At 30.1% G+C, this 18,460-nt stretch overlaps 1 protein-coding gene across 5 annotated transcripts in view; it reads left to right on the top strand.

The window, feature by feature from the left end:
* The window catches only part of LOC106463918, a 49,462-nt gene extending 38,280 nt beyond the window's left edge, over positions 1 to 11,182 (top strand). For 4 of the 5 annotated variants that reach the window (XM_013924000.2, XM_022391559.1, XM_022391556.1 and 1 more), the window contains 6 exons: positions 55 to 167; positions 1,832 to 1,971; positions 3,007 to 3,054; positions 5,584 to 5,777; positions 6,685 to 6,885; positions 9,977 to 11,182. In XM_013924000.2, the coding sequence (XP_013779454.1) occupies positions 55 to 167; positions 1,832 to 1,971; positions 3,007 to 3,054; positions 5,584 to 5,777; positions 6,685 to 6,850 (661 nt within the window). In that variant the 3' untranslated portion in view covers positions 6,851 to 6,885; positions 9,977 to 11,182. Of the gene's footprint in view, positions 1 to 54; positions 168 to 1,831; positions 1,972 to 3,006; positions 3,055 to 5,583; positions 5,778 to 6,684; positions 6,886 to 9,023; positions 9,199 to 9,976 lie in introns of those variants that run through there. The other variant, XM_022391558.1, reaches the window with a different exon arrangement.
* The last annotated feature ends 7,278 nt before the right edge of the window (positions 11,183 to 18,460 follow it).

An 18,460-nucleotide genomic window follows, 5' to 3' on the forward strand; every position in this document is an offset into this window, starting at 1 on the left:
AGTATTTGTCACTTTAAAATAAATTTACTCAATATTTTTAATGTACATTTTCAGGCCAGAAGAACTATGGATCTTAAACCCACAGAATATCTTAAAGAAGTTGGAGTCTCCGAAGATCAACAGTGATACACTAGTCTCTTCAAACAGATCAAGCATTGTAAAAATAGGTATGTTGAGCATATTACTAAGTAGGTCATCTAAATACTTTAAAATTGTTTTTTGTGAGACTGATTAGTAGAAATAAGCATGATGATATTATTCAAGTTCAGTGCATTCATATCATTATATGTGTCACATGAGCAAGCATTGTTGATATACATTACATGTGTATGTCATACAAGCAAGCAGTATTGTATTCTTTAAGTGTATATGTCATATGAGCAAGCAATGTTTGTATTCATTCCAGTTGTATATTGTACAGGCAAGCAATGTTTTTTACCTACCTCTGCCTCCTAGTTAAAAAGTTGTTTAATGATATTTTTAAGACTTTGTACAAGTTTCATTGCTTCAATAAAAGTTGTTTTTTTAACCTGATATCATACTTGTAAGCCCTGTACAGTGATTTAGACAGCCATTGTAGTCATAAATATCCCTAATAATGTGTGTAACAGACAGCTGAATATATTATTAGCTAACCAGAATAGTCAATCGGTTTAATTGAAACACTGGCCTTTCTAATGTAAGATGTTTTTAGCAGATAACCTGATGAATACTTCTCTACTCAAAATTTGAACAATAACTAGATGGCTTTAAGAAAGAATGTTTTTTTTACATATTATAAGTAATGGTACAAAAAGTGCAAAATATTGTCACTCACAACAAGCACACTTTGAAGGACTAGTGCTATTAAGCTGCAAGACAAAATTGATAGGTTGCCTCTAATAAGGTACATACATGAACATATAATGTTATTGTTACTAACCTACAAATACCTGGTTTAGTGAATGGGATTAGAAAAGTTCAGATAACAAAATTCAAGCGTACAGCCATCAAGATAAAAGGATCAATGGAAGAGTAAATGTTATGAAACTAAAAACGTCATTTTGCACAACTAAACTATAAGTAGTAAGTACTGCCAACTTAAAGCATTAGTGTGAAGGGCTAGTGTTACTTTGTTAGAGACAAACCATCTAAAAGGTGTAATTCAGACAAGCTAAAATACTATTATGAAAAATAATGGTGTTAATAAAAAAATAAAATCACTTCCAAGATTTTTAGCACTAATCCTACGAAATCCAGTCAAAATGGATTGATGTTGAGGCAAAGCTATTGGACTAATCTGAAGGGTTGGTACAGCCAAACTATGAGCTGATGATGTTTCAACATAAAGGGAATTCATTAAAAAAAAAACTAGTTCTATATGGTGTTGTCAATTAAGTAACACTTCTTTTACAAAGCAGAAGATTTGAGTTTCTAGAGATATGAACTGTTGATGTGTAAAGTGATGATTCTTCTGTTAAATATTTCTCAAAAATAGGTGGATTGCTTCTATACAGTTTTTCTAAATGGAAAAACCATAATGAACAAGTAAACTGTGATAGTTTAATAAATTGTTATCACTAAACAGTTTTATTGTTTAATATGCAATATAACACATTTCTTCGAGAGCTCAGGTGTTTCATCAGGTACTTTTTTTATTTCTCAGGTGTTTAAACATTCTAAAAATGTAATGCTTAGAAATATCATACAAGAAAGTTTTTAGTTATTGTGAGCCAATTAGTCAATTTTGTAATTAGAACACTACATTCCTTATTTTGGAGTAAGCTCTACACTTCAGAGAGAATAATGCCACAGAAATTGTGTTTTCTAAAATTCTGATGTGTTTCTATAGATACAAAAATTGGAGCTGTGGAATGCTGGATCTGTTATGATACTGAGAGACAAGATGCTGGGCCACTTATCCAACCTTGTGAGTGTAAAGGTGATGTAGCAGCTGTTCATCATGATTGTTTGAAAAAATGGCTTGTCGAGGTAGTTGATAATTCCTCTTCTATAGTATTTACTGAAAGATATTAAAATATTATGATTTTATAACTTCAACTGTTTTTAAGACTCCAAAATCACTAAAGCAGCTGCAGCTAGTTAATGCAAATATAATGTAAATTTAAAAAAAAGTGTTTCTAAAATGAATTTTGCTGAAAAAAAAAAGTAGTTTAACTTGGAAAAGCTTTATACTCTTCTTAAGACCTTCGATGCACCTTTGCAATATAACTAAAACCATATAACCTAGCTGAACTATAAATTTCTCTTTTACAGTTTAAGTTTGGTGGTTTTTTTCTGGATGTGAGAAATTGTGATAAATACAAGGGCAAGTAAAAATTTTTATTTGCGAAATTCCTCAGAAACCCATTCATTGGCATAAAAAAGAAAAGGTTTTCTGGGACCTTATAATAAATGAACATGAAGATCCGAACAGTCAGGTTATATTTCAAGCAATAAACCAAGTAAATGATTTCATAACATAGAAACAAACGAAAACAATTTAAAATTTAAATTTGTCAAATTTTAAGATTGGGTGCTTACTTAAGATTTTCGTAGTATTAAACTCTGAATCAATTTTGGGATTTTAATGGATCTAGGATTTAGTGTTTATGATGATGCCATGTTTGTTGAATGGTTGTCTAAACCTAGAACATTGTGGGTTTAAGCACTTAGGCTTTACTCCTTGTTCAACTGTTTTTGATCACTAGTTTTTTTATCTGCATTTGAATGGTAATTAGATGATATCACCACAGTCATCTTTCTGAAATTATATCTTTTGCTGTGTTATGAAATTATCATAATTTATCTTTCTGTAGTTTTGTATTTGTTTGTGGAATAAATTTTGCATTAGAATAAGAAAGTCATAATTCTTGTATCTTTTATATCATAAAAATCATATAAACTGAGTTATGATTTTTTGGTGAACATCAAAACATTTTGTTATATATTATGTTATATTAATATTTTCCTCTCTTACAAAGCAATTATTTAAAATGAGCATTAATTTTCTGTTAACATTTTCAGTCTTCAGAAAAGTCAAACAACAACATATGTAAAGTTTGTAATACTGAGGTAAGTCTTTAAAGATACATATTTGTATTATTCTGCCCAAAACATTAAAATTATAATATTTATGGGGTTTTGAGTCCTTTTTAACTCACCATATTGTAACCAAAATTGATTTAGGCATTTGAATAATATTATGATATTGTGCCTAATTCATTATTCAATATTATACAGCAGACCAACTGTTTAATGATTATATTACAGATTTATTTTATTTTCACCAAAGGTAAAGTTGAAAATATAATCTGTAACATAGGGTCCTATACATTTTTTTGATTCACTGAACATTCTGCTATGAACTGTAGTTTCACCTATTCAAGGCTCATCAGCACAACTCGAGTCAGCAAACTAAAGAAATACATTTAGGCCTCTTATTTCACATTTTCAATTGTAATTTTTTAAACTGAGACATTATCTAAAACTGTCTTGTAAAAAGTTTTAATTTGGCTCACTGTGCCTCTGCAGTTTTAAACACTAAGAAATATGTCAGGAGAAATCTTTATTGTCAATACTATACTTTTATCAATTTATTTTTCTACAAATGTGAATACCTGTAGTTTAAGATGTCAAAGAAAACGTTTTACTGTAAACGCATCATGTTGTACATTGTGGTTTTAAACCTATAATTAAAAGATATTGTAAAAGCTATTAATTTCAGATTGTTTCTTTACTTAGTTAACTATATAATGACCATTATTAAGAAGTTCTTAAACTATTGTAATGTTTGTGTTTTACTGTAAACGCATCATGTTGTACATTGTGGTTTTAAACCTATAATTAAAAGATATTGTAAAAGCTATTAATTTCAGATTGTTTCTTTACTTAGTTAACTATATAATGACCATTATTAAGAAGTTCTTAAACTATTGTAATGTTTGTGTTTTAATTGTGAAGATAAAAACTATTTAAAATAAACTTGGACACTTCAAATTGAATATTGCTTAAGCATATGATGAAAGAGATGAAAAATGTTTACTGAAAATACTTTACCCTTTCAGTTTCATTTTTATATGGTATAAACATTTAGCTACATGCTATAAAAAAATCCATCACTTTGAGGCAAAAAATAGTGAAATCTCTAAAATGTTTTTATAGTTTAAACTTTTAATTTAAAGATGAAACATTGTTATAAACACTATTTTGTTTTATTGGTAGTCCAGGTCTTGCTGGAAGCTCGTGGGTTTTTTATTTTAAAAGTGAAAATCTACAACTCAGTTTGTTTAGTGAGCACTTGTTCTGATTATTCCTATATATTTAATAATCACTACAATAGCTTAATTCTAAAACATATACTTACCTCTCACACACAGAATTGCTTTTTTCCTCTTGAGTTCATGCATTCTGCCAAAGAAATTTGCAAGTCACCAGCCTTGTGAAAACACCTAATCTCATGTGAATGATGTCATCATGCAACACAAACTAATTGGAGTGTGACACACATCCATACCTAATGAATCCCTTTACATTCTCGGTTGTGAATCCTTGTTCTTTTCTTTGGCACTGTAGTGCATTGATGTGTTTAGAGTTTGCTGAGACTCATGACTTTTTTGGTTTTAAAATTTCACGAGAGTGAGTTTAATTATACTCAGTATGAATTATTATTCTTAACTTTGTTTGATGTGAACTGGAGTTTATTATGAGACATATGTAGAAACATAAATAAAATCACGACCTTTATCTCCAGAATGTAATTTTATTAGCTCAGTATTTTGCTATTACAACTTTGTCAGGAGCTACCAATATCCCATAAGTTCACTAATCCAGTCATTCGTAAATCGAACATTGATACATGTGTTTAGAAAGTTCATATTATATTAAAATAATATCAAACATTCTTTAATCTATATTGTTAAGACAAATCAAACCAACAATGCTAAATAAATAACGTGTGAACCAATAAGTAAACTATTAACATCATTGGACTTAGAATAGAATACGTTACATATCTAAAACATTTCTTCATATTTGTATTGGTAAGTATTTTTCCATCTTATTATATCAATACATACAAAAAACAGTGTCTGAAAATATATTTCAACCCTTACAAACAAGAAAAACTTTCTCTCTCAACTTATGTGACAAACTGTATTATCTGGTTATATTGTTCTGTGTTGTTTTTACATACAGGGTTTCATTTCTAAATATTGTATTGTGTTTTCATTTCATTTTTAAAATACATGATATCGGGAAATTAAAGATAAATTAATGAATTAGAGAAAATTTTGTTAGTATGATGTATCTTTCACTACATTACATCCTTCAATCAGCCCACACCCTCAATGCCTTAGCAGTAAGTCTGAAGACTTATAATGCTAAAACTGGATTTCAATACCTGTGGTGGGCACAGCACAGATAGCCCATTGTGTAGCTTTGTGCTTAACAACAAACAAACTAACGTTTAATTAGAGCTAAAAGGTGTTATCTCAAGTAGTTTCTGTGTCTTAAAGAATTGTGCATTGGTCAAAAATCCAAAAGTTTATCTGTAAAAATGACTTAGTTTGATGTTGTATTAACTGTTGTTTTCTCTAATTGTAGTACAAGTTAGAGCAAGGGTCAGTGTGGCTGCCTAAAGGACTTACCACTGGACAGTGGCTACAGACATTTACCAAAGCTTCCTTAATGGGAAGTTCAATAGGTGGAGCTTGCGTTATTGTTAAAACATACGATAATGTGGCTATACGTACAGCAGCTGTTGGTAGTGCCCTGCTGATTGTCTTGATTTGTGTGAGGTAGGTTTTTGTGGGGAAACTATTTTGACCAGTAATATTGTTCTTACAAAATAATAATAAGACTGTCATGAACTGTTGTAAGTTAGGAATTTGTTTTCAACTTTAAAATATCTTTTCTTAGTTTTACTAATTTGTTTGAGATTTGTGAATTAACCAGTCTCCTATGAATATATATAATTATTTATCTCTGGCTGTCTTTTTTATGATATTGTTTTTTATACTTTACAGTTAAACTTCTGCTTCTCTTTATAGTGTTTTCAAAATCCTGGAATTTTTTAAATAACAAATAAATTATTAAAAAATACTTTTCATTAGTTTCAATAAGGTTTGTGATATTTTCAGGTAAAATATGGAATTAATAACATGAATGTAACTACAAATACCTTGAGAACTGCTGGAAAGTCCTCTATGAAATATTTAAATATTGATATATAGAAATGATGTATGTTACGATAAAGAAACAAGGTTTTTTCTTAATTTATAGAAGCCTTATGAAAGAAAAGAAAAAACTGGAAATATTCTTCCATTTTGTTTGTTTAGTGGCTCTAAAGATGTTTGTGTCCACTTTTTTTCAAAACTAATTACTTTACACAAATTGATATCATATGCATGTCAGTGGCCATAGCTTCTGAGGGATGTTTCAGAGAGAGGTCTCAGACAGTTATGAACAACAAGGTTTATATATATATATATAATAATGATAGTAAACTTTTAATTTGATAGTATGGTGGTGACATATGTCCTTCTACATGTAGTACGTAGATTTGGTAAATAATTTTGTGTAAATTTTATAACAAAAATGTAAAGTAAAAGACTTAAAGAAAATTACCTTTGAGGATTTTTTGTAAATTTTCTGTAAAGAAACAACTATGTATGTATATATGGAAATGACATTGTCTTGCCACAGGCTTTTAGGTTTTCACGTACTGACGGCCTATCAAAGAGCCAAGTTCATATCTGTCAACATCTTGGGAAAGAACTTGATGGAAAACAGACCTTTGGGCACCCCTGTTGTCAGCCAACAGAATTCTGATCAATATCCTGGGGCTCATTTGTCAAACCCTGTCCCTTAAATTTTTTCCTGGAATGCAATCCTGTTGTGATAAAGGTAGTAAAAAAGCTTTTTTTCCATATGATAATTGTTTAAAATTGAAAGCAAAGTCTACCAGTAATGTTAGAATTTTTGTTGTTGTTGTTGTTTTATGACTGAAATCATTCACAACATTAAGGGAGTAGTAGAACATCTTTCCATACAAATGATAGGAAATGTTTTTTATGAGTAAAAAAATATTTTTGGTTATTTCAACCTTAGCCCGGTTGATCAAAAGGCACTAAAATTGAATGAAACACAATGTTAAAAATTTATCCAAGAAGCTACATTTTAATGGTAAATTTCAATCAAAACGTAATGAAAATTTAATCAGAAATGGTATTTTTACAAGTGAAATGCACATTGTTTCAAGTGAAACATAAAATACTACTTCTCGTAACTAAAGCATTTTCATTATAAGGCATAATGTTGTTATTACAAAAAATATTTCATTTACCATTCAAATACCAAACAGGGTTTGAGAGAGAAAGAATAAGTGAGAATATTTGATCTTAAGAACTATTCAAATATGTAACATTGTTAACATTTGCTTTTAATGATTTATTTTGACATACTCTTGTTTCAATAGTTTTTGTCGAGTTTCGTAAGCACCATAATGCTTCAATCCAGCTATTTAAATTTCTGTTGATACTTGTAGTATTATTTGTGTTTGTTTGAGAAAGTTGAGTTCGGCTGTTGACTGCAGTCATTTCTTTAATGTCATTGTCATTCTTTGGGCTGCTAATTTTCAAATCTGAACTGATATAACCCTGTCACCATGGATCCCAGGTCAAAGGCCATGTTGACTTGCATTCAAAATTTGATTGAACTACTATTTCATGAATTTATGTCAATAAGTTTGGTATCAAACTGTGGATTATAATTACAATTTTAGTATTATACATTAGTTAATTTCTTAAGTTAAAAGTAAATATTAAAAGAACACACCTAAATATCAATTTTTGTGTGTCACGTGGTATGTTGAATGCAGCATTGGTTCAAATGATAAGTTTGGGATGTCCAAATACAAAGTCTATAGTTTTGTACAAATTAGGAACTCAAATTACCAATATTAACAAGCTAGAATATAAAATAAGAACATCCTATCTTTTCTATTTACTGAGATATTGCTTCATGTACTGAATCAAACACTGTGGACCCACCCACCTCTTTCCATTTTTAGAGACACTTGGTTATGTAAACCTATTTCTTTCTATTGTGTGTGAATAACCAATCAAAAGCTCAGAATGTCCCCCACGTGGTTCTCTGAGCCTTTGCAAATTATTTGCATGGAAAATCCTTTCTTTTCACTCTGGATTCAAAGAGGGTAAGTTGACACTTTAGTGAACTCGAAATTATAGTTTTTAGACCCAAACACAGCTTAGTTACTAAGTTTGATAAATTATAGTGAAATTGTATTGTATTGATATAGTAATTTATGATTTTTGTTATTTCAAATGTGTATATATATATATATATATATATATATATATATATATCAAAATTTGATAAGGCTTAGCAATCTATGGCAAGCAGCAAACAAGTACAAAGTTTATAACTAGAAGAAATAATTGTTTTGCTATACTTCTTTATTTACTGTTCCATGCTTTAAGAAAAATAAGTTTAAGAACGTATTTGTAAATGGTAATAATATATATATATATATAATGTATTCTAACTGAAATGTGACTGTATTTTACAAAATACTAGTCCACTAAAACAAGTGGGTTGAATAACAAGTTGTTTTTTAGGAACATGTATCTTTGCTTTAACTACAAATCCATATATAATAATACCACCATCTCCTCATGCTTTAAACTCGCACATTTGTACATCAGATGTCTTCCACACTTGTTTGTCGTTCTCAGCTGTGTAGTATGTATAGCTTACAGGGGTTTATTTTACTAATATTTTAAGAAAACTGCCATAATTGAAAGTAGAATTTTTTTCTTTCTTGAAAATATTCCCAATTGAAAAGTACGTATAATACATAACTATTTATAGTAAATGTATAGAAGTTGTGTTCTATTTAAAGTCACGTTGTGTCTATCTTTTTATTTCAAGATATGTACATTATAAGAATGCTACATGCATTGTCTATGTTTTAATGTGATGAAATCTTTAGTATTTTTGGAACTTTTTTCTCCAACTTGTAGATTATATATTTATTATATATACATCAGAGTGGAAGAATACATCTCAAGTCCACCAATCTGCAGAGAAGCTATAACTTAATGCTTTACATTTGTATTATTTTTTTGTAACAATAATATTATTTGTACCAAGAAACTGTATTTAGTATTTGAGCCATTTGAACTGTTTCATCTATTTAAGAATATGATGATATACTTTTTTTAAATACATGTATAATAGATAAGTTACAAGTAAATATATGTATATAAAATCATTTGTTTTGCTGACTGCAGAAAAATCTAAGAGTTTATTATTTAAAGGCTTCATGATTAAGTAAATATAGTAAATATAAATGAGTTATAGTTTTAGATCACAAAACTGTTAAATAGAGCTTTCTGACTTAGGCTTAAAAGTACATATTCAGTATCTGTTAGTAGTCATAGAAATATTTATTGTCCAGTAGTGTTTTAAAAAATGGTCTATACCCAGTACTTTTACCCATCTATTACTGATATAATTAGCACTTACAAGTGAAGGAGTTCAAAAGATAAACTCTGAATTATTTTTCTGATTTCCTTCTAAAATATCTTAATTCATCAGAATGTTAGAGTAAAAGAACCAAAAGTTATTTATAACACTTCCAATATTCAGTTCACTTAAGTGCTTATTAATTCTTGCAGAATTTGTTGTGTTATTTTGATAGTGATTACAAGTATGGTTAAAAAAAACAGTTACATTTTGATAATTTTTATTATTGATTATCACAAATCAAATTTTGTGCTCAATTTCTGTAGGGTTTTTATGATATCCACAGATTTCAGAACCAAATAAACAGAATAATTTGTCTAACCTACTCTAGTCTCATCCATTCATACTTCATTTCCCCCTGGTCTCATTGTTTAATAGTCTGTATTAAATTTTTGTCAATGATTTGTATTATGTTGTCTTATGAATTATTATTCTTAACACTTTAAAGGTGAAGTAAGAAAACTATATTCTCTCAAGCCTCAGGAGCTTCCAGGCAACCTTTTTCACATCTAGTCCCTCCAGTAGGGTTCTACCCTGTACCTGGTGGGGTCTTGGCAGCTCCCAGACCCTTTGTTTTTTAGGTACCTCCTAATATTAATATGGTACATTCTGACTAATTTCTAATTGAAAATCTTAGTCTAGTCATTGTTATATAATTCACATTAAGCACAATAATTTTGTGTAATTGTGTTTTTAATTCCTTTCTTACGGGGGTTCTCTCAGAAGAGCACATTTATTTGGCATTTATCAGATTCAAAATAACTCTTCATAGAGAGACATTCATTTGTACTTATTTTACACTTTACTGTTTTTGTATTTTCAAGGTGTAAAAATCATCTTGTAATTAGTAATTAAAGAAATGTAATAGTAAACTTAAGCATGACTATCTTTCTGATTTAATTAAGTAGATAGTGGTACATATAGTGAAAATGTAGTGTATTGTATCTCCATTAATGCCTGTGTCGTTCGTGAGCTTAATACTTTTCTTTCAAGTTGTGTTCAGGTGATTTCTATGCTCACATTTATTTTTAGATGGAATATAAAAGCCATTTCTAACTGATGTAATGCCTTCTTTTTCTCTTTTCTTTTTTTTTTACCTTTTGCATATGTGAAACTGTTTTTGTTTGTAAAAAAAACAATAAAATGAAGTCAATATTAGTAAAGTGACTGTTTATAGCTTAAGATCAGAAACTCTGCTGAACAAGTTGTGGTAATTAACTGCAGTCACATTGTTTAGATTTATTCTAGAGTAGAAAATTGTTTTATTTTGTAAGTTATTTATAATTATTGCCATATTTACACAGAATATATGCAAGTTTTTAGTAATACTTATGAATGAAAGTGACACTAGAAAGGTATGGTTTATTTTGAATAAACCTTTGAATTTCAGAAATATGCTACTGAGTTATAGCTCCATTTATTATCCTTTTAATTAAGAAACAAACTGTTGACATGTATAGCACTTAATTGAAGTAGATCAGTAAGACCATGAATAGTACAAACTACAAAAACATAACACATTCAATTGGGTTAATATTTATGTTCACGTATCGGCAGTGTTTATTCTTGATAATCTGAAAGTTTAAAGCTTGTCAACTATTTGTATGTTCTTGCCTATTTTTTCAAAGACTCTCCAGTGTCTGCCAAAAAAAAAGAATGAAGTCCTACTCAAACTATATGCAGATACAATGAGAAACTTGATATATATATATATATATATATTGAACAATTTACAGTGTGTAAATCAGATGTGATAATGTGTTTGTATATGGTTGTGTATTTTGTTTTATTTTCATAAATATGTAACTGAGTAATGGTTTAATGTTGAAACTCCCAAAGCATTTTCTTTTTTTTTGTTACGTAGCTTTAAATTATAATTATTATGCTTGAATATTTTCAATGAAAGTACATTTATATGTTACATTTTTGGTTTGTTCTGTTTAACCTTTTTGTTTATTTTAAGTATCCTGACAAATATAAAAGAAGTAATATATTTCTGTTTGTGTCAAATTAATTTTTTATATCATAATTTGATAGACTGTTGATTTCTGCTTTAAAAATTTACTTACAAACTCCTTTAATACAAAATAAATGATGTGTGTTTATGTATTAAAACCATAGCAACACTGCGAGGATGTAGAATAGTAGGTCTACATATTTTGACTTTTCCATTTTGTAATTACTGAACAATTTGAATATATCAAACAAACAATTTAATTATGAAATATATGAATAGTTCAGTAGGGTTCAGAGCTTTCTAACTTTAAAAACTAGTGATAATATATCAAACAAACAATTTAATTATGAAATATATGAATAGTTCAGTAGGATTCAGAGCTTTCTAACTTTAAAAACTAGTGATAATTTAACGTAATTGAAATAGTGACACTATTAGTGAAAACTTATGAAATTAAAATTAAATTATCAGTTATATAATTTATAGGCTATGATAAAGTTTTGTAGAATATAAAAGTTTTTGGTATTAATTATGCATAAAACACTTTCTTTAATGCATGTTTTCACAATTACTGGTAATCTTTGAATCACTTGGTAGGGTTACTGGTGGTAAGAATGTTATTTGGTAGTACATGAAATTATAAATATACTGTACAGTATATGTTTGTTTTTAGCAGGCTTGTTATAGTTTATATTTAGTACTTAGTGATGAAAAGTTGCTCAGGTAGTCTTAAGTAGTATCTGGTCAGTAAAAAACACTGAGGTTCAGAAAAGGTTTACATATCACTAAGTGATGAGATGTTTCTGAGCAGGATATATATATCTAGTAACTTGGATATTTTTGGAAGGTGAAACTGCTAATATAGGATATAGATAGTACTTGGTGATGTGAGGTTCCTCACATGTTGATGATAAGTTGCTCAAGTAGTATTTAGGTGGTATCTGTTAAAAGGAGACTGCTGATATTGGTTATGAATAATATGTAATGATGAAAACTTGCTTATATGGGGTTTAGATAATAGCTGGTGATGGGAGTGTGTAGGTAATAAGTAGTTTATATATAGTATGTGGTGATGAAAGCTTGCTCAAGTAGGGTTTAAATAACAGCTAGTGATGAGAGTGTGTAAATAGTTTATAGTGATGAAAGCTTACTAATGTAGTGTTTAACAACTGGTGATGGGAGTGTGTAGGTAATAAGTAGTTTATATATAGTATGTGGTGATGAAAGCTTGCTCAAGTAGGGTTTAAATAACAGCTAGTGATGAGAGTGTGTAAATAGTTTATAGTGATGAAAGCTTGCTCAAGTAGGGTTTAAATAACAGCTAGTGATGAGAGTGTGTAAATAGTTTATAGTGATGAAAGCTTGCTCTTGTATGGTTTAAATAACAGCTGGTGATGGGAGTGTGTAGGTAATAAGTAGCTTATATATATAGTATGTGGTGATGAAAGCTTGTTCTTGTATGGTTTAAATAACAGCTGGTGATGAGAGTGTGTAAATAGTTTATAGTGATGAAAGCTTGCTCTTGTATGGTTTAAATAACAGCTGGTAATGAGTGTGTATAGATAGTTTATAGTGATGAAAGCTTGCTCATGTAGGAATTATATAATAGCTGATTATGAGAAGCTGCTCGTATATTTTTAGGTGATGTGAGAAAAGAAAGGCTGCTCATATATAGTGTAAATAGCACCTGGTAATAAGAGTTGTTCAGAATAAGGTTAGATAGTGAGAGAGAGAGGGCGCTGTAACTTACAATCTGTAAGCTAGAAATGCAATGTCTATAAAATGAATTTCAGATAGTAAATATTGATACGAGGTATTGACTTATAGGAGATTGTTGAAAAAGTGTTTAGTAATAGAAGTGATGAAATGAAATGTTGTAGAAAGAGGGTGTATCTTACAAAAGTTTGTAGGCATATATATATATATGTTTATATACATAAAGAAAGAATTTTAATATTTTTAGGAGTAAGCTTTAAACTACTGTTGATTATTGGAAGTTCTTCCATTACAAATTATTCTATATTAGTGAAAATTTATTGCTATAGTAGCATTATACATTTACAGTGAACTGTAATCCACTGGTCATGTAATATTTCTCTGTTTGATTGTATACCACTAAAATAGTAGCCTTTTGCATTTAAACTTCTAGAAAGTATTGCTTACTTTCTTGCAATAGGAGAGTAAACATTGACATGTCTATGTTTGTAACAAGTAATTACATAATTTTTAGGTGATAAAATATGCATTTGTTGTCAAATGTAAAAAATGTTTTTTTGTTGTTGTTTGTTTTAATGTAGGAAAATACTGATTGATCATTTGAATAGTTATCAGGTGTCACAAGTTTTTATATGATGTTTGTGTTGATTTTTTTATGCTAGTCAAAAGCACCAATACAGATATGGATAGTATGATAACATCATTAAAAAGGTATAGGTTTGTTATATTAATGAAATGGTGATGCTTGTGTAATGAGTGCCTTTTAAATGCTCATTAAATAAAAGTTACTTGTGAAATATTCTTGTTTGTTTATGTTTTGTATGTGTGTGGAATTATCAGATAAAATTGATGTAACAGATTAGTTAACTGCAACAAAGAAGAACACTATTCACCAAATTTAAATAATTGCTCATGATGTCCACAGTGCTTTTAAATAAAAAAGCTCCCCAGTACCCCAAATTACTTTTATAGCTTCTCCAAAGAGTTCCAAAAACAGATCCCATTAGGACTCCCACCTATAGTCCCTGAGCATGAGTGCCACATTTAGTCATGATAGCTTGTGACAGGAGGGAAAGGGCAAGAACACAAAATCTAATGCCAAATTTGGGTTTAGTGACCCTTAATACATACTCTTAGAATCCAGTCATGTCTAGATGGCCTACCAGGCGTGTTTTAGTCTGCCTTGAAATTCTTAAATTCTACCTTTCAAATATGTCAAATATAAATACAAATACTGGAGTTTTATCTTCCATTGTTATAAATACTTCTCATTCTTGTTTATCAGAAAAAAAAGCATGTGAATACAGATGAACCCCCCCCCCCACCACACACACCTAGGGCCAATTAGGGGGGTGGGGCAGAAGGGCCCTCAAACTCAAAGTGGGCCTTAAGTTTAGAACTTGTTATTTTTTGCATTTGTTAAGTTTCACGGCTTATTTGTATGTGCCTCCCAATCTGTTTGTTTGTATGTAGTTAAGCACAAAGCTACATTATGGGCTATCTATGCTTTGCCCGCCACAGGTATCGAAGCTCTGTAAGTCCGCAGACATACTGCTGTGCCTCTGGGGGGGTCCTTCCAATCAGACCAAAATGTGATGCACACACTCAGCTTACAGTTGCAAATTATATATTCAAATTATGTTTTACTATTCTTTTGGGATAATGATTGTCTTATTTTGTTTTCATGTGTCATATTTCTTTTTTTGAATATAGCCAGGGGCCTCAAAAAGATAGAACCTCTGAGAGGGCCTACCCCCTCCTTCCACAGATCATGAACACATAACTTGAAACCTTGTGCTCTCTGTAACATTATATTTAAAAATCGTATATATTCAAATATCGAGGCTCGCTGATCTCATTGCACAATGCAGGATTATCAGTACACAAAAAATATGGTTTATGCTATGATTTGTTATTAGCAAAATATCTAAAATGTGATAGTGAACATTGAAAAGGAAACTGTTAAACAGTAGAGAAGAAATCAGTGAATGATTAATGAATCATTCCTACCAAAAAATAGTTTTATCCACATGTTATAAATGGAATAGATGGAACATAATATTTCTGTAACTGTTTGTTATGTGGATTATCTGTTATTATTCGGTAAAAATAATAAAAATTGGGGACCATGAGAATGGCAGAAAATGTGTACAGATTGTATTAACTCAGTACAAAAATGTTTAAGCAAACATTAACTGTGCCTTAGTTACTTATGTGTGTGACATCATTCTGAAACTATTTGGGTTGGCACTTTATCTTTAATAGCCCATGATAGCTCTTGGAGACCCCATGTAAAAGTACTACCTGTATAGCTTCACATCTTACAATGTTATGTCCTGAACTCACTTGGATTACATGGTTTGTTGTACTGTAAACCCTAATGATGGCATCCTTATTCTTCATATTCACAAGAGTTCTTCCAACCATTAATCCCTCAGGACATGATGGAGTGTTTGGTCCTACTATGCCCTAGACATTAGATGTAAATATATTCCTAATACTTTCTAATATGCATATTTAACTTCTTAGTAGTACACTAACTCTCCTTCTTGTTGTCACTGAAAGTTCTATGTAATGCACAGGGTTTTCTGTTCATAAATTTGGAAACTGTTTGAATCAATTCTAGCTTCACATTCACATTTCTACATGAAGTTTATTTCCAATGTGCACTCTTCCTCGATACCAATAACTCGCACAATGTTTGGTGTTGAGAAGTTTGACACCGTGAGGGTGACTTCCAACTTTCATCTTGCTGGATCTTTATGGCCACTTGCTGTTTACATTATTTCATCTTTTTGCTTCATCTCTGAAGGCAATTTCCCATTTTCATTGCAAGAACAGGTCAAACAATGGTATTTGTAAATCCAATATTGATCAACATGTTGCAAGGTTTTACATCAATGAATCCTTCGACTCATGGACTGGTTTCTTCCAATGAACTTCTTACCTCAGATAGGGCAGATGTAGTATCCTTACCTGAACTTCCCCATTAAGTCCAGGTAATTCTGTTTTCTGATGTCTGGTTGTTCTTTGTTGTACCTTTGATGTGGTTGGGCTCTGGGAATCATTCTTAAGAGTATTGTTTCCTTGCTTAATTATCATCTGTTGATTACTTACAGTTTCAACTAAGTGTTTTTATTTCTTATATTTATAACACTACTCGTATCCTTTTTGGGGAATTTTCCTACAGGTTTTCCTACTGTGCAGTTTTTGGCAATGTGCCCTTTTAAGTTACATTTGAAACACCTATTGTCTAATGGTTTATTTTACTCCAATATAAGTCAACAATAGTATATTTAATCCTTTAATTTCTTTTAGACTTCTATCAAAGAGTTTCTCTTTAAAACTATTTGATCTGATGATCTCGTAATTCCTGGAAGTGGCTTTTAGTTGTTTAGATGTAACTTTAATTGATTCAAGATTCATTACCAACTGTACAGCTTTCTTTAAAGATGTACATCTCCTTTGGTTTATCATAATTTTCATATCCTCATCCACTATAGCTTCTATGAATTGGTCACATACTAATGAATCCATGATTTCACTTGGAGCATCTGAATAAGATAACTTTCTATATTTTCCACAAGTTCAGCTGAGATCTTATCTTTCCTCTGCTCCAAAATGTACCTTTAAAACTTCCTTCTGGTTTGTCACTCAAAACCTATTTGAAAAGACAGCTACCAAAGCTTGATAGCTGGTATATCACTCAACCGTGAGATTGTTAATGATGTTAAAGCTGGTCATTTTTTCACTATTCCATCCATTCATTTTAGCAATTTTGAACTAAGCCTGATATGTCTCCTATGGACCTTTCTGTTATAGTCTGTTGGATTCTTGATAGAGTTATGTTGTTGAATTGGCAAGCTAAATTCAGGAAATTGATTAGGTAGTGATATAATTGGAATATTTCAGGAATGTCCTGCAATCACAGGTGGGAAACGAGAGATGGATGTAGACCATATGTGTTTTTCTATCCCATATTTCATAGCTAATGGTGTTTGAAATCCTTGGGTGGATGCAGAAAGAGACATAGTTAGTTCGATCCTTGCATTTGCCAATTCAGTTTTTAGATATCTCAACTTAGAGTTGACATCCTTCCTTACAATTCCAATGGATTCTTTAACCTTGGTGTTATATTCCTTATGTACTTCACTAATCTTGATGTTATAATCCATTTGTACTTCACTTATTTATTTTATTGATGTTTTTTCCCCTACTTCTTCAATTTTAACATAACATTCTTCCTTCACTTCATAGATATATTTTTATTTCTTCAGATTTGGTGTTTTATCATCCTTTTACACAGCTCCATTATTTTGAAGTTTGTTCTGGATTCAATTTTTACCAAAACTTAATGTTTGTAATGTATTCTATCATTAGGTGGGTTATTTTTTAATTATTCTGTACAAATATTGCAAAGTCTTGTCCAATTAATGAAAGGAAAGCATTTTATTTCTTCAAATGAAAATTTCCTACTTACATTGTTTCAAGAACTAATGATAACCAAGCAACAGCTTCTAGCTTAGAAATACATCTTAACAGTCACTTAATTGCTAAATTTCTACTCTTACGTATAACATAAGATTAAAATATTTCATACAATACAGTTTTTTGTTGTTGTTGTTGTTTCCAAATACCTAGAAAATTCCAGATGTCACATCAAATTTCTAGGTGTCACACATCATTACGACATTACCAAAACTACCTATAGCAAACAGTACAAATTGGTTAAATTAAAACACTAAAACATAATTTACAAGGAAATTTTCAATTCTGCTTTCATAATTGTGTATAATATATAGGTTATAGTTATTAGACAAAAGAATAGTTAAGTCACAATATTTAAAAACATATACTAGCTATTCATGATTTTTGAAAAATACACGAGGATACAAATACATATATGTACACTAGCATACAATACTATTCCTTTAAACACCACTTGTTAGGTCCACGTAGACATTCACACACAGATACAAAATACCCATATATATATATATATATGTGTGTGTGTGTGTGTGTGTGGTATTCTCAGGTGCACTGATTTTTCTTAGAGTAAACTAGTAGGGTATAGAGAATAACAAGAAATTTATTAAAAATTTTACACGGAGTTAAACTATATTCTCTAGGGTTTGACTGAGTTTTGAATAAAGAAAGAGACTGGACACAACGATAATCAAGTGAAACAACTTTTATTTATCTTTTATACACAATCAAAAGACAAAGTTAGTATTTATAACACCTTTATTGAAGGTTTGA

Source organism: Limulus polyphemus, unplaced genomic scaffold (genome assembly GCF_000517525.1).
Source record: "Limulus polyphemus unplaced genomic scaffold, Limulus_polyphemus-2.1.2 Scaffold1516, whole genome shotgun sequence".
NCBI classification, from domain to species: Eukaryota; Metazoa; Arthropoda; class Merostomata; order Xiphosura; family Limulidae; genus Limulus; species Limulus polyphemus.